A 13,673-nucleotide genomic window follows, 5' to 3' on the forward strand; every position below is an offset into this window, starting at 1 on the left:
TTGGCATTTTCAAAGAAATTCTGTTTTGAATGTTTTATCTATTGTGCCCTCTCCTCTTTGAACTCTTATTGCCCATTAATACCCCTCTAGTATGTAGATACCCCTTGGGTATCTTAACTGTCAGGCAGAGTTGAAGTCCTTCCCTGAGTTGGCTGGCCTTTCCCTTAGGTCAGTGGTTCTCAACCTTTTTAATGCCGCGACCCCCAATCGGTCGTAAGTCAAGGACTACTCAACCGGTTGTAAGTCGAGGACTACTCAACTGGTGCAGCACCGTTTGCAGAATGAGACTTCTGGCGGGCTCAGCAGGGCAGAGACAGCCTGGACAATTCCTATTGGCTTTTGAAAGCCAATAGAATTAGACTCTATTCAAGACAGTCTATTCTATTGGCTTTCAAAAGCCAATAGAATAAAAGGAAGTAGCACAGCTAAGGAAAAGGGGAAAAAAATGGTGGACTGCGTTGTTTGGCGACCCCCGTGAAATGGTCGTTCGACCCCAAATGGGGTCCCGACCCACAGGTTGAGAACCACTGCCTTAGGTTGTCACTAGGTTCTGGCTTTTCGTCTTGGGATCTCCAATTCCTCTTTGTTCCAGCAGGGGTGATCTGACTGTTAGGGCTGGGGGAAAGAAACTTACCCAGGTGTGCACTCCCCTCTTCAGATATCCCCAGATGACAATAATGGAATGGATGCAAATCCCAGAGGAGCCCCCAAGGCTGTTATGTGCTCCTGGCTACTTTCCTTCGTGACCAGAGGCAATAACCAGCCAAGACACAGTAAACATCTTTTGTTTTATTTATTGCAATAAGTGGAAGAGAAACTTTCAAAACTTGGTTCTCTTCAAAGATTTAACCCAAAATATTCCCTTCTTTATACAGCCCTGCCCCAGCTCCTCTTTCCCCATTGGCTGAGATATTATGAGGTTACACTCTTTCTGACCGCTTCTTACATATTTCCTGCTACCTTCCTTAAACATACTAAATTATATTCACATGTACAATATAAAAAATTAGACATATTTAAATAGGTATTTTGAGTTATGTGGATATGACCCTTTTTTTTTAGAACAATAGGTTCTTTCAGGGCTTTTTTTGTCACAGAACACCCAGAACGGAGTTCCGGCACCTTTTTTGGATGGAACCTTGTATGGTAGGAAAGGCGGGTTGTATGACGTGTGTGTTCCGGCATCTTTTTTTTTTTTTTTAACAAAAAGAGCACTGGTTTCTTTCCTGTTTTTCAATTCAATATGCCTTTCCTCTTATCTTATTCAGCTTGTTTTTCTGTTTTTCAATTCAGTTAAATTTCCCTGGCTAGCCATTTCCTCTTACAGCTGTTTTTATAGCGTGTATTCTTCCTTTTCCCACTCTAAGACCCAGCTAATTTTTGCCTATGCATTTATCTTACATCATCCTTTTATGCTATCCTTTTCTGTTTCTCATACATTGTAGTTTCTATGGCAAACTTGTTTTCCTATTCAATTAGTTTCCATTGTATTGTAGGTTTGACTGTCTCTGAAGATTCATCATATTGATACATATTTATCAATTATGTCCTGCCCCCATGTGCAGGATTTTGCATGATTTCCCTCTTCTCTCTTGGAACAGATGAATTTCTATTTTTATTTAGTGTATGTCCATGTGGTGTTTTCAGTTACACTGACCACCAGAAGGTATCAAATTATTGCTTTCATCCTTATTGGATTCTTGAGACATAATGAATGCAGGAAGATGAAAAGCTCCTTACTGTATATGGTCATCTAACTGGGTAGATCCTTATGTGTATTACTCAGGGAAGATTTGAACCCCACAGAGCAATATTTCCCCAACTTGGCCATTGTAAGATGTGTGGTTATTAATTTAGAATTCCCTAGCCAGCAAAGGAATTGAAGTTCACACATCTTAGAAAGGCCAAGGTTGAGAAACACTGCCATAGAGTAACATCCAGTTACCCACACGTGACAGGCCCACTAAGGATGATACTGGCTATGTAGTGGCTCCTGGTGGTCAAAGTACCTGGGGATAACAATGAAAATCAAGAGATTTAAGACGATTTTAAAAATCTAGTGAATCTGTTTTTCTAAAACTGCACACATGATCCAAGAGAGAAGACATAAATCTGCTAGAGAAGGAAAACAAAAATGGCGTGAATGAACTGGTGGAACTGCACAAAAAGGAAAACAAAACCCGTAAGACTAAGGGTGATTCCTGAACTAGGGCCAGGCACATGGAGAGGAGCTGCTGGAAACCTACAAGACGAGCTGAGATTTGCCAAGCATAGCAGCGCCTGTGGAGACGAGCAGGGATGGGGCTGTATAGGTTGATAAATATGCATCAATATGATAAATCTTCAGAGTCAGTTAAACGTGCCATACAATGGAAACTAATTGAATAGAAGAATAAAATACAAATGGTTAGAGTCAGGAAGAGATAACATAAAGGAAGTAAGATAAACCATATAGGCAAAAATAGCTGGGTCTGAGAAAGGAAGAAGAGAAGCCATAAAAATATAGTTTTTAAAAGGAAATGGCTAGCCAGGAAAGACAGGTTGAACAGGAAAATAGGAAACTAAGCCAAATAAGATAAGAAGAGAGGCACACTGAATTGAAAAGCAGGAAAAGAACTTACTGTTTAAAATGGGGACATAAATATATACTGAGTTTAAAATAACCCTTTAAATGTCTAATTTTTCTTATTCTTATTGTATACGTGAATATGATTTAATGTTATCAGGAAATATGTATAAACGGACAGAAAGCGTGTAACCTCATAGTACCTCAGCCAATGAAGAGGAGGGCTGTAGCGGCCAGTGATAGGGATGAATAAAAGGAGATATTTTGGGTTAAACCTTTCAAGAGAAAACCAAGCTTAGAAAGCTTCTCTTCCGCTTATTGCAATAAACAAAACAAAAGGCTTTCACTGTGTCTTGGCTGGTTATTGGTCATGCGAGCTTGCCTCTGGTCACGAAGGAAAGTAGCCAGAAGCACATAATGGTTGAAGGAAAGTAGCCAGGAGCACATAACAGTTAAGTCATATAAAATCACTTCCAGCCCAGCCTCCCTCGCGGAGTTATTGTTGTGGGGAGAAAAGGAAAGAAGACCCTGACACGTTTATGACAAGGGGAATCAACAAGAAGTGTCACTCGACCACAGAGCTCCATTCACGTCTCTGTCTCGGGTATCTCTCTCTCTCTCTCTCAGGCCTGTTGTGGAAGTCAAGAGTGAAATGCGAAGCTCCTCCCTTGCCGGAAAAGTCGAAAGCCAACGTGTCGCTACAAGTGGCGAAGTTCGAGGATTTTCACATTCTCCGCTGTGTCGTCATAGTTTTTTCCGGCCTTTAGCCTTTCTGCTTCCGGGGTAGAGGGTTGTGCGAGAGAGGGTGGAGCCTCACCGTGGTCGCGGCTCGGGAACCAGCTGAGGACGGTGACGCTGCCGCCATCATGTCCGGCAGTAGTGGCACTCTCGCTGCTGCTGCCGCGGTCCCCACCGTCGCCACTTCCCTTCCCGAACAGCCACCTCCCCCACCACCACCGCCTCCCCCGCCTCCCCCACCACAGCCACCCCCCCCGCCGCCGCCGGGGAGCTCCGCAGGCGCCGCCGAGCCAGAGCTGGTGTCGCTCATCCTGAATCGCCTCAAGAGCCAAGGCCTTTTCGACCAATTCCGCCGCGATTGCCTGGCCGACGTGGACACCAAGGTGGGAAGCTGCGGGTCTGGCCGTCTAGGGGCCCGTCCGTCCCCCGACACCGCGGCCCCATATTGCTACCCTCCATCTTGTCCTCCAGAGGGTCTGAGTCCTTCCCGGAGATTACGATTCTCTTGGGAACGCTTTTTCTTGCAGCTGGGCCTGAAGAGCAGCTGCCTTAATTAGTCGAGTTCCGCACGCATCGATTTAGCGGCGATCACCCTTCCCAGTCCCCACAAGGTAGCCCTGTTAGGTCCTATTGGAGCAGCTCTGATCTTAGCGGTGTTCCTTCCGGCCTTGCATGCCTAATTCTGGGCTTATTTAGTTGGCTGCTCAGTGAGCAGATGGCCTCCGCTGCCAAATTTTCCCTGAAGCGTTTTGCAAGCCAGGATATACTGATTGCAGATGGGTTTTCTTAGAAAAAGAAGAGAGAAAAACCATGTTTAATCTGACTGGGATTCATATAGTCCGAGTTTTCTCTATCAATAGCAATCGGATGCCTCTGAAAGTTCATTCATGGGGTTCAAAGGGAGAGTCTTTTTCTGATAAAACATCTTTGAACAGGGAAGTCCTATCTCCCTGACTTAGTAATAGTTACTTTTAGAAGTGTCATTAATTGTGTTTTAATCGGCTAAACTAGAAGCAGTAAATGCTCCAACACTGGAAGTTTTTAAGAAGAGACTGGACAGCCATTTGTCCGAAATGGTGTAGGGTTTCCTGCCGGAGCAGGGGGTTGGACTAGATGACCTCCAAGGTCCCTTCCAACTTTACTACTATTACTATTTCTGTTTCACTATTGCTGTCAGACACAGATTCAACTGTCTTTTCAAGAGCTGGACATTTGGGTCCTCAGAATTGGGTTTGGATGCAGAGTAGATGATTTCTGGCCTTTATTAATAGGAAGAAAATGCAAAAGAGACTAAGTTAAAAATCATTTTATCAAGTTTTCTCATACTCTTTCCTAGATATATTTGAACAACTTGTCTACTGCCCTGATTCTAGTTTCAATATAATACTGCCCTATTTTGAGACTAACTTTTAGAATTAGTGAAAAATGCATGTATTTTTACACATTCAGAGTACATATAATTATAATAGTGTCTTCCAATATATCATGAGCACTATTTTGGATAATTATATATTGTCAAGTGTACTACCCATGTGCTACCCATAGAATTCTGATTCTAGCACCCATTTGGAAATGTATATATAGTCCTGGTCTTGGAAGTTCAAGGTTAGTTACTGAGATTGAAAATAGTAGATTTCAACAGAACTAGTGTTGCATAGGTGATGAATTAACTGTTGGTGAATTATAAACATACAGACCTTGGCAAAAATAGAACAATTAATGTTACTCTTAATTTAAGAGTAAAATTAAGTTTTTGTTAAACATTTTTATGTCAAATTATAAACTAACTTGTGAATCACTTCATACAATAATTGGATAAAAATATCTTACATATGATTTAAGATCATTACCTATTGGACAGAATTTATTATTGGAATTATTATCCCAAAGGTGCTTTTCAAAAGGCAACTGGAGTTTCTTGTTTCCCCCCCCCCTTTGTTTAGTTCATCAATTAGCCCATAGGCCAGGGGTAGGCAACCCAAAACACTCAAAAGAGCCACTTGGACCCGTTTCCCACCGAAAACAAAACACTGGGAGTCGCAAACCTCTTTTGATATCTAAAATGAAGATAACACTGCATATATCCTTTTTACCTTTATTATAGCTATAGATAGATAGATAGATAGATAGATAGATAGATAGATAGATAGATAGATAGATAGATAGATAGATAGATATAAATATATCTCATAAAGGTAAAAAAGGATATATGCAGTGTTATTTTCATTTTAGATGTCAAAAGAGTCTCTCTGTCTCTCTCTTGTCTCTCCCCCTCTCTCTCTCCTCTCCCCCCTCTCTCTTTCTCTCTCTCTTTCCTTTCTCTCTCTTTCCTCTCCCTCTATCTCTTTTTCCTCTCCCTCTCTCTCTTTCCTCTCCCTTTCCTCTCCCCCTCTCTTCCTTTTTCTTTCTCTTTCTTTCCTCTCTCTCTTTCTCTCCCTCTCTTTCTTTCTGTCTCCCCCCCTCTCTCTTCCTCTCTCTGATCTTCTGCTCACCTGGCAAGCTGTCTTCAAACTGTTCTCCAACAAGCTGACATTATTATTGGGCTAGCTCAGGGGTAGGCAACCTCAGCTCTTTTATGATTCATGGACTTCAACTCCCAGAATTCCTGAGTCAACATAGCTGGGTTAGCTAGCTCTCTCCTGCCCTTCCTGCTTCCTGCTTTCTATAGAGACCCAGCAAAGGGAAGAGCCCCGTCCAATAAGCTTTTCAGTTCGTCGGAACAGGGTGAGAGAAGCTCTATCTCTATCTCTCTGCAAATGGCAGAGGAGGCTGGGAGCCGCAGGGGAAGGCTCAAAGAGCCGCATCTGGCTCCAGAGCCGCAGGTTGCCAACCTGTGCCATAGGCCATTTCAAAATACAAAGTTCCAAAGTTAAATTGTTAATAAATTCCTATATAAAAACAGTTTAAAATGATATTGGAATACAATAATTTGATACATAGATAAGTAAAATAAGATAAAAGTATGTTTCAGTATCACATCTACAATCTACCCCATCAATCCCATATATGTCAATCTCAGCCAAATCATTTTACTCAAGTACTGAATCATATTAAATGTTTTCAGATTCTGGCGGCACATAAGTTATGTTGTTTTGATATGGGGTTCCCAGTGGATCATTTGTTTAATATATGAACCAAGGTACCTGTCTCTCATCCTCTTATACAAACAACAATCAAATAGTATGTGAGTCAAGTCTTCTACTTCTGCTGCTCTGCAAATGCAGATACATTCATTATATGGTATAGAATGGAACCTCTTGTTCAAATCTCCCTAAGATGTTTTGGCAATTGTAACTTTAAATAGCTGTCTATTTGAAAAGTATGTTTATATTTACTCAACCATTTCAGCCTTATTAAGAGTAGCTATATCACTTTGTGCTTCTATGTCCATGATTCTTTGAGCAACTATTTTTTTAACTTGTTCTCCTGTTGCACAAAAGACAGGAAGGTCACAGCTTCTTAAAAATTTGTCAGTTTAGTAATCCAAGAAGTTTGTAGTTTTTATCTCCTCTAATAAACATAACATGAGGAGTCTATCAGTCTCCATTTTGCTGATTTTGCATTATTAGTTATATGCTCTGATTTTAAACTGTGTGGAATTGTGGAATTCCTAATTCAGCTCTAACTGCTGCAGCAGATGTCCTTAGATCTACACCCAAAATACAGTTGCTGGGACTTGTTTGTTCTAATACTACAGTAGAGTTTAGACCCCAGACATCTGCTCCATACAGGAGCATTGGAGTAATGTTAGCTTTATATATTTTAATTAATGGGGCTAGGGGCCCTGGGTAATTATTATTTTTTAATTTAAGCAGTAAATTCAAACAAGCTTTTGCTCTAAGTGTACTTTGTTGATGATGGCAAACCCAAGATCCAATCTTGGAAAAAGTTATTCCTCAATATAAAAAGGTGTTAACCTGTTCAATTGGTTCACCCCTAATTGCCATCTGTATCTCTGATAATGTTTTCCAAACACCATAATTTTTGATTTGGATTTACTAATAATTAGTTACCTGGCAGTAAGAGTTATCATGACTTTTAATAGCCTATGCCCATGGTGGTGAACCTATGGCACACGTGCCACTGGTGGCACGTAGAGCCCTCTCTGTGGGCACATGCCCCATTGCCCCAATCCTAGGCCTTCAGCTGGGTTTTATAACACCTTTTCGCTTTAGGCCTCTGCCGTGTACAAAAAAAGGTTCAATCAATCAATTTCAACTTCTCGTGGGAAAAAAAAGAGATCTCGCAAAGTTGGAATTGATTGATTGAACTTTTTAGTCCCACCCAGTCTGCCGTTACCACAACAGCCATGGCCACCCAATAGGCCATGGCCACCCGGCACACGACCATACATAAGTGGGTTTTGGGTTGCAGTTTGGGCAATCAGTCTCTAAAAGCTTCGCCATCACTGACCTATGCAATCCTACTTCTGAATACGATAATAAAATCATATCATCAGCGTAGAGCAAGATGTTACAATATTTAGGACCATTGGCATATATACCATGGGATCCTTCATTAATCCTAGCAAGTCATTGATGTATAAATTAAATAATAATTGAGCTAAAATACACCCTTGTCTTACCCCTTTATTTGTGTGGATCCTGTTAATTAGAGCTCCATTAACCCCAAATCACATTTTCAAGCAGGTACTTGTGTAAAGGGCTTTAATCAAAGCCAGCAGTCTAGGTTCTACTTTAAGAGCTATCAGTTTGCTCCATAGTACTTCTCTGTTTACCATATCAAATGGAGCTATGAGATCTATAAAAGCGGCAAATCGGGATCTCCTCTTATAGGTAAATTTGGCCATTAGATGGTAGATCGGCTTTGTCTAAAATCTGCTTGTTCTTTTACGAGGATATGATTTTCCTCTACCCAGCTTTCAATTCTATTCAAAAGACACCTAGCATATATTTTTGCTACAATGTCAATCAAACGTATGGTCCTGGAGTTCCTAGGGTCCTTTTTGTTCCCTTTTTTGTATATGGGGACAACAATTGCCATCTTCTAGCCAGCTGGAATATGGCAGGTGTTCTTTATATGTGTAAAAAGATCTGCCAGTAATAGACCCCAGTAATTATTTGTTAAATAATTCTGCTGGTAAAAAAATCTCACCTGGGGCTTTATTACTCTTTAGATGTTTAATGATGGATTGTATCTCTTTCACTGAGACTGGTGACCAAGGGGGAGGAGTTTCAAGAAATGCTAAATCACTGCTTAAAGACAGTTTCTCTACAGGTTCTGTTGAAGCAAACAAACATTGATAGTAGTTCTCCCAGTCCTCAGCAGAGATTGGTATATCAAATGCAAATCTTCGTTCCTTTAGGACATGGCTTTTCAACTGGTGGTATGCGTACCACTGGTGGTATGCGACCACATGGCTGGTGGTACGCGGCGTCGCCTTCCTCCTCCCCGCGATGTCGCCTTCCTCCCCCCCCGCTCCGCTCCTTCCCAGCTCACTTGTTTGTGGAAAACATGCTGCTTGGTGGCAGCCTGCACGAACCCTACTGAATGTGCCCTGCAGGAGGGCACGTGAAGAGCACAGGCAGGTACTCATTGTGCAGCAACCGGATTGACTTCTTGTGCACGCAGGTCAGCAGGATCCATATCTCCCTTCCCCTCCCTCTTCTTACTTCACAACAAGCGCTAGCCTGATAGGAGACAGAGCCGTCCACTCTGCAGGAAGGGGTTTGAGACCGCTCGTGTTGCGGCCCTGAGCACCAACATCACAACCGCCCCTCCTTTTCCCCATTCTCTCTCTCTCTGTTGCAGCCTCACACTCTTCCATCTTCTTTTCCTTTTCCCCCCGCGAGTTTGCGATACTCCTCAGGGCCCTCACGTTGCCTCCTGGAGAACTCATCCCGCGACAGCAGGTGGGAATCGAGGCCCACGTTTGTTTTGCTGATACGCGCCAAGCAAAGCCAACAGAACGCAGGTGTGGAGGGAGAAATGCACCTGCCTGACTCCCTTCCCCCCAGTTTCACAGCATTTAACCCTTCCCTATTTCCGTGACGGCTGGCCTGCTTGCCTGCCCGCCAGTTTCCCCTTCCGTTGCCTGTATCGCAGGCTTAAAGTCTGAAACACCCAGGCTCTTGGCTGACTGATCGCCTTTCTTCCCCCCCCCCATCTTTTCGGGAGATGCGCCTTTGCAGCAGGCTTCCCCTTCCATTAGTTATCGGAGGTTTGAAAGGCAAGCTGCTCCTGGAGCGTAAAAGTAGAGGGTTCAAACGGCGAGAGTGACGCAGCTCTCTGACTCTCTGCTTCAGGCTGAAACAGTCTCAAAGGTGGGGACCGGAGATTACTTCACCCGAAGGAAGGGTGACTTGTGGCGATGCGGGTTTGTCTCCCTTTGGAGGAGGGAAAAAAGCGTCGCTCTCTTCCTTCGGGCGGGTGCAAATGTAACTTAAGAATGGTAGCAATGTGGCCAGAAATGGGCATCTCTCGACAGTGCTGGGGAGAGCTGTGGAAAGAAAGATGTACATGGAGAGAATCGGGGAACCTGGCTTGAACGCTGGGCCCCAGTAGGGGAAAAATGACTGGGAGAAGTAGCCAGTTTGTAACGTATGTGCCTGAAAACAGGAGGTGAACTGGCAACATCCCCGCCCTGCCTGTGTGCTCTCCTCTGCCTTTGCGTGCACACAGGCACAGCCATGATGTGAGGCAGGGCTGTGATGTGTTGCTGCCTGCCAAAACCAGGCTGGGGTCTGGGCGGTGTAGTGCAGGACAATGGAAGGAAGGAAGGGACAATGGGAGCTGCAGTGCTGCAGCTTTCCAGTCCCGTGAGCGTCCCTGTGCCGTTCGGCTGTGGTCCAGGCCTCACATTCATCAGCTGTTTGGCGGCCGGGAGACAGCCTTTCAGCTTCAGGCTCCACCATTGGCCCTTGGCTCCCTGCCGCAGCTTCACGCCCATCAGCAGTTCGGTGGCTAAGAGTAGGAGCTGCTCAGCTGTTCGTGGGGACGCCCACGCGGCCTCGCGCCCATCAGCTATTCTGCAACCAGAAGTTGGAGCCGCTCAGCTGTTGGGATGCCCATGGGGCTGACATCCACACTGCCAGGTAGAACGGCACAGGCCGCTGATCTCCTTTGCCGCTCCGCACATTGTCCTCGACCCCTCCCCCGCCCATTCATGTCGAGCCTACGGGGGCTTGACAGGGAGAGAGGGAGGGAAGGAGAAAGGGATTCCTTCTCCTCTCCTAAGGTTCAAAGCATGATCAGCTTCCCAAGGGTGCCACAAACCTCACGAAAGTGGGGAGAGAAGGGGGCGAGAAAGTTCGCGGCAGGCTCGAAGGAGCACCTGTCAATGTCAGAGATGAGAAACTCCCACACAAACCCAGGGGAAGGGGTGGAGAAAAGGAGCCCCCTTTGGGAGGAAACTGCTACCTTCTTCTCCTCGGCTTTGCACTCTCCTGTTTCTCGGCAGCTAGGCTGCCAAGCCTCTATTGGCTGGAACTTCGTGTTTGTTTTGTTTTTTACTTCTCGCCTTCATATTTTTCTGCCGTACCTCCTCGGTGCTCCTGCTCCCGGGAACGGGGCGGGTGGAAGAAAGCTTGGCTAGGCTAGGCAAAGAAAAGCCACGGAGCCGCGAGCTAAGATCACAGGCAGGCTGTCATGCCTCCGTCCGAGCCTGACTCTGAGGACGACATGGAGTTCCCTGTTGAGGCCCAAGAGGGGGTGTCTGTGGCTTCGGAGGACTGTAGGGAGGAGCAGGCTGAAGCAGGACAGGGCCCTTCAAGTTTGGAACAGGGAAGGCAACGCTCAGGTGAGGAGCAAGGCCCCTCCCCACCAGATCCCAGAACAAGGAGAGCAGAGAGGAGGAGGGAACAACGGAGGCAGGCTCACTTGCTCGGGAGGAGAGCGTCACGCTGCCCTCCACAAGGCACACCTGGGGAATAGGATTTAAGGAGACGCTATGGGGTGGGGCATTTGCCTCGAACAAACGTGAACTCTTGTGATGTGAGCTCTTGTACCTGGACTCTTTGTATTTTGGATCAAGTTTGTTTCCTGCTGAGTTCTCCTTGCTGTCCTCAGTTTTGCAGTTTGCAGGTTATAGGCAAGCTGGGCATTGAAAAGATCATACTTTGTTATCTGTTTTACTTTAAAGAACTGTTAAACTTCGTTGACTGTTTTATTGAACTTGTGCCAGCATATGTGGGGGCTGTTGGGTGAACGTTGGCAGTGCTTACAAAGATAATTGTTCTGACCAGCTAATTGCTTTGCCTCCGTTTGGGGCCCTGGGTCATCACACAGGCCGGGGAAGGGGGTGAAGAAGAGGAAGGGGATTGGGAGAGAGGAAACGCCAAGCTTGTCCTCGCCTCTCCCAAAGACCTCCTGCGCCACCTCACAGAAACACCTGGTTTCAGATTTACGCCGCAAAAGTTTTTCTCGCGCAGAGGAGAGAGGAAAAACAATTATGGAACACTCGAGAATCCCTTGCCAAGCACCATGTACCTTGGTGCTTATTTCCTAATGCCTTCCCCCCATGTTTTCTACTCCACCCTGAATTCACCTCCCTTCCACTCTCCTTATGCTGCCATTTATAGTCTTAATACAGCCTAAGTCTGTCTCGTTTTCAACACCCCCTAAAATTCTTAATTCAGAAGAATGAAGGGGCGCGAATCGACGTGTGCCCAGCTTGCTTGCTTTCTATCTATCAACAGCTTTTGATGCCTTTCCTTGTCTTCTGAATTTTGTTTCTGCAAGCGAGATAAGCAGGAGCACGAGATCAGCGTTTCTGAGCACATGTCGATTCGCGCCCCTACCCTCTCGCTCGTGCAAGTAAGTGAGCTGGGCAAGAGCCCAGGATCGGCATGTGCAGCTACAGCTGAGCCACACTTCTGCTGAGCCACCCAGAAGCATGAATCAGCTGTAGCCCGGTGCTGATCCTGGCGCTTCTGCTAAATTAGCAAGCGGCATGTTTTCCGGCGAAGCGCGAGCAAGTGAGCTGGGCAGGAGCCCAGGATCGGGGCGCGCAGCTACAGCTGATCCGCGCTTCTGCAGAGCAGCCCAGAAGCACAGATCATCTGTAGCTGCTCTCCTGGGCTCCTGCCCAGTTCACTTGCTCACGCTTTGGTGGAAAACATGCTGCTTGCTAATTTAGCAGAAGCGCGAATCAGCTGTAGACCGTCACTGAACCTGGCGCTTCTGCTAAATTAGCAAGCGGCATGTTTTCCGGCAAAGCACGAGCAAGTGAGCTGGACAGAGCTCGCCTTTGTCTCTGCCTGTGCCTCTGCGCGTGCACAGGCAGGTTTGGCATGTCACCATGGCCAACGGCAGCACAGCCACCAGCCACACTGGCAGCCTGCCCCCCTCTGCTTGTCCCTTCCTGGGCAGGGGGGGGGAGGAAGGAAGAGACAAAGAGGGAGGGAAGTAAGGGACAATGAGAGAGGGAAGGAAGGAAGGGACAAAGGGAAGGGAGGAGGGAGGGAGGGAAGGACAATGAGGAGGGAGGTAAGGGACAAAGAGGGAAGGAACAATGGAAGGGAGGGAGGGAAGGAGGAAGAGACAAAGGGAGGGAAGAAAGGAAAGAAGGAAGGAAGGGACAATGGGAGGGAGAAAGGGAGGGAAGGAAGGCTCCCATGCCTGTCCCACCCCCTCCACCAGAGATCCACGGATCCCCCCATCCCCGCCCCTACCCCCCACAGGCACCCTGCAACCTGAGTGATGAGCTGGCTACGCCCCCCTGGCCATTGACTTCATTTGTCAAAAAGTTGCAAAAGGTGATCACATGACCCTGGGGATGCTGCAACAGTCATAAGTGTGAAAAATGGTTATAAATCACTTTTTTCAGTGTCATTGTAACGTCGAACAGTCACTAAGTGAATTGTTGTAAGTCAAGGACTACCTGTACTTTATCATTTTTTTCCTTTTTTGGAAAAGTTTTTGACACTTTGCTGGGCGACTGGTGGTACTCGGATATTACCTTATCCTAAAAGTGGTACAATGGGTGAAAAGGTTGAAAAGCCCTGCTTTAGGACTCCTGCTACGGAGTGCCAGAATATTACTGAATTATGACTTCTGGCATAAAAAAAATGTGAAAACTTATCTTCATTGTATAGTTTCTCCCCCTTCCATTGCAATTCTTGCTTAATAAAAATACATAGTCCACCCGAAGGTTGTCCTTTATTCTTTATTTTTTGGGCGGGGGAAGCCCAACCTTGAAAGTCCAGAAGTTGTACTGATTCATCCTCTTCAGTTAGCAGGTTTCCTGTATGGCTATTACATCAAATTTAGATAAGAAACTCACTAGTCCTCTGTCAGCTACTACTTCCCAGCCAGCTATGTTCCAACTCACAATTTGTATAGGACTCCCAAAAGCAAGATATTCTGACTGGGTTGGTTGACTAGGAAATAAGAGTACAGAATGTCAACT

The 13,673-nt window shown here is 45.7% G+C and overlaps 1 protein-coding gene across 5 annotated transcripts in view; it reads left to right on the top strand.

Annotated features, from left to right (window-relative positions):
• Positions 1–3,366: 3,366 nt before the first annotated feature.
• The window catches only part of BOD1L1 (biorientation of chromosomes in cell division 1 like 1), a 184,589-nt gene continuing 174,282 nt past the window's right edge, over positions 3,367–13,673 (top strand). For 2 of the 5 annotated variants that reach the window (XR_005556724.1, XM_039343498.1), the window contains exon 1: positions 3,367–3,687. Coding sequence is in view for 4 of the 5 variants with exons in the window: in XM_039343498.1 (XP_039199432.1) it covers positions 3,433–3,687 (255 nt within the window). In the remaining variant the exon portion in view is untranslated. The remainder of the gene's footprint in view (positions 3,688–13,673) is intronic. The other 3 variants (XM_039343495.1, XM_039343497.1, XM_039343496.1) reach the window with 2 other exon arrangements.

The sequence above is a fragment of the Crotalus tigris genome, unplaced genomic scaffold (assembly GCF_016545835.1).
Source record: "Crotalus tigris isolate CLP2741 ecotype Arizona unplaced genomic scaffold, ASM1654583v1 scf7180000017855.1216408, whole genome shotgun sequence".
In the NCBI taxonomy this organism is placed as follows: Eukaryota; Metazoa; Chordata; class Lepidosauria; order Squamata; family Viperidae; genus Crotalus; species Crotalus tigris.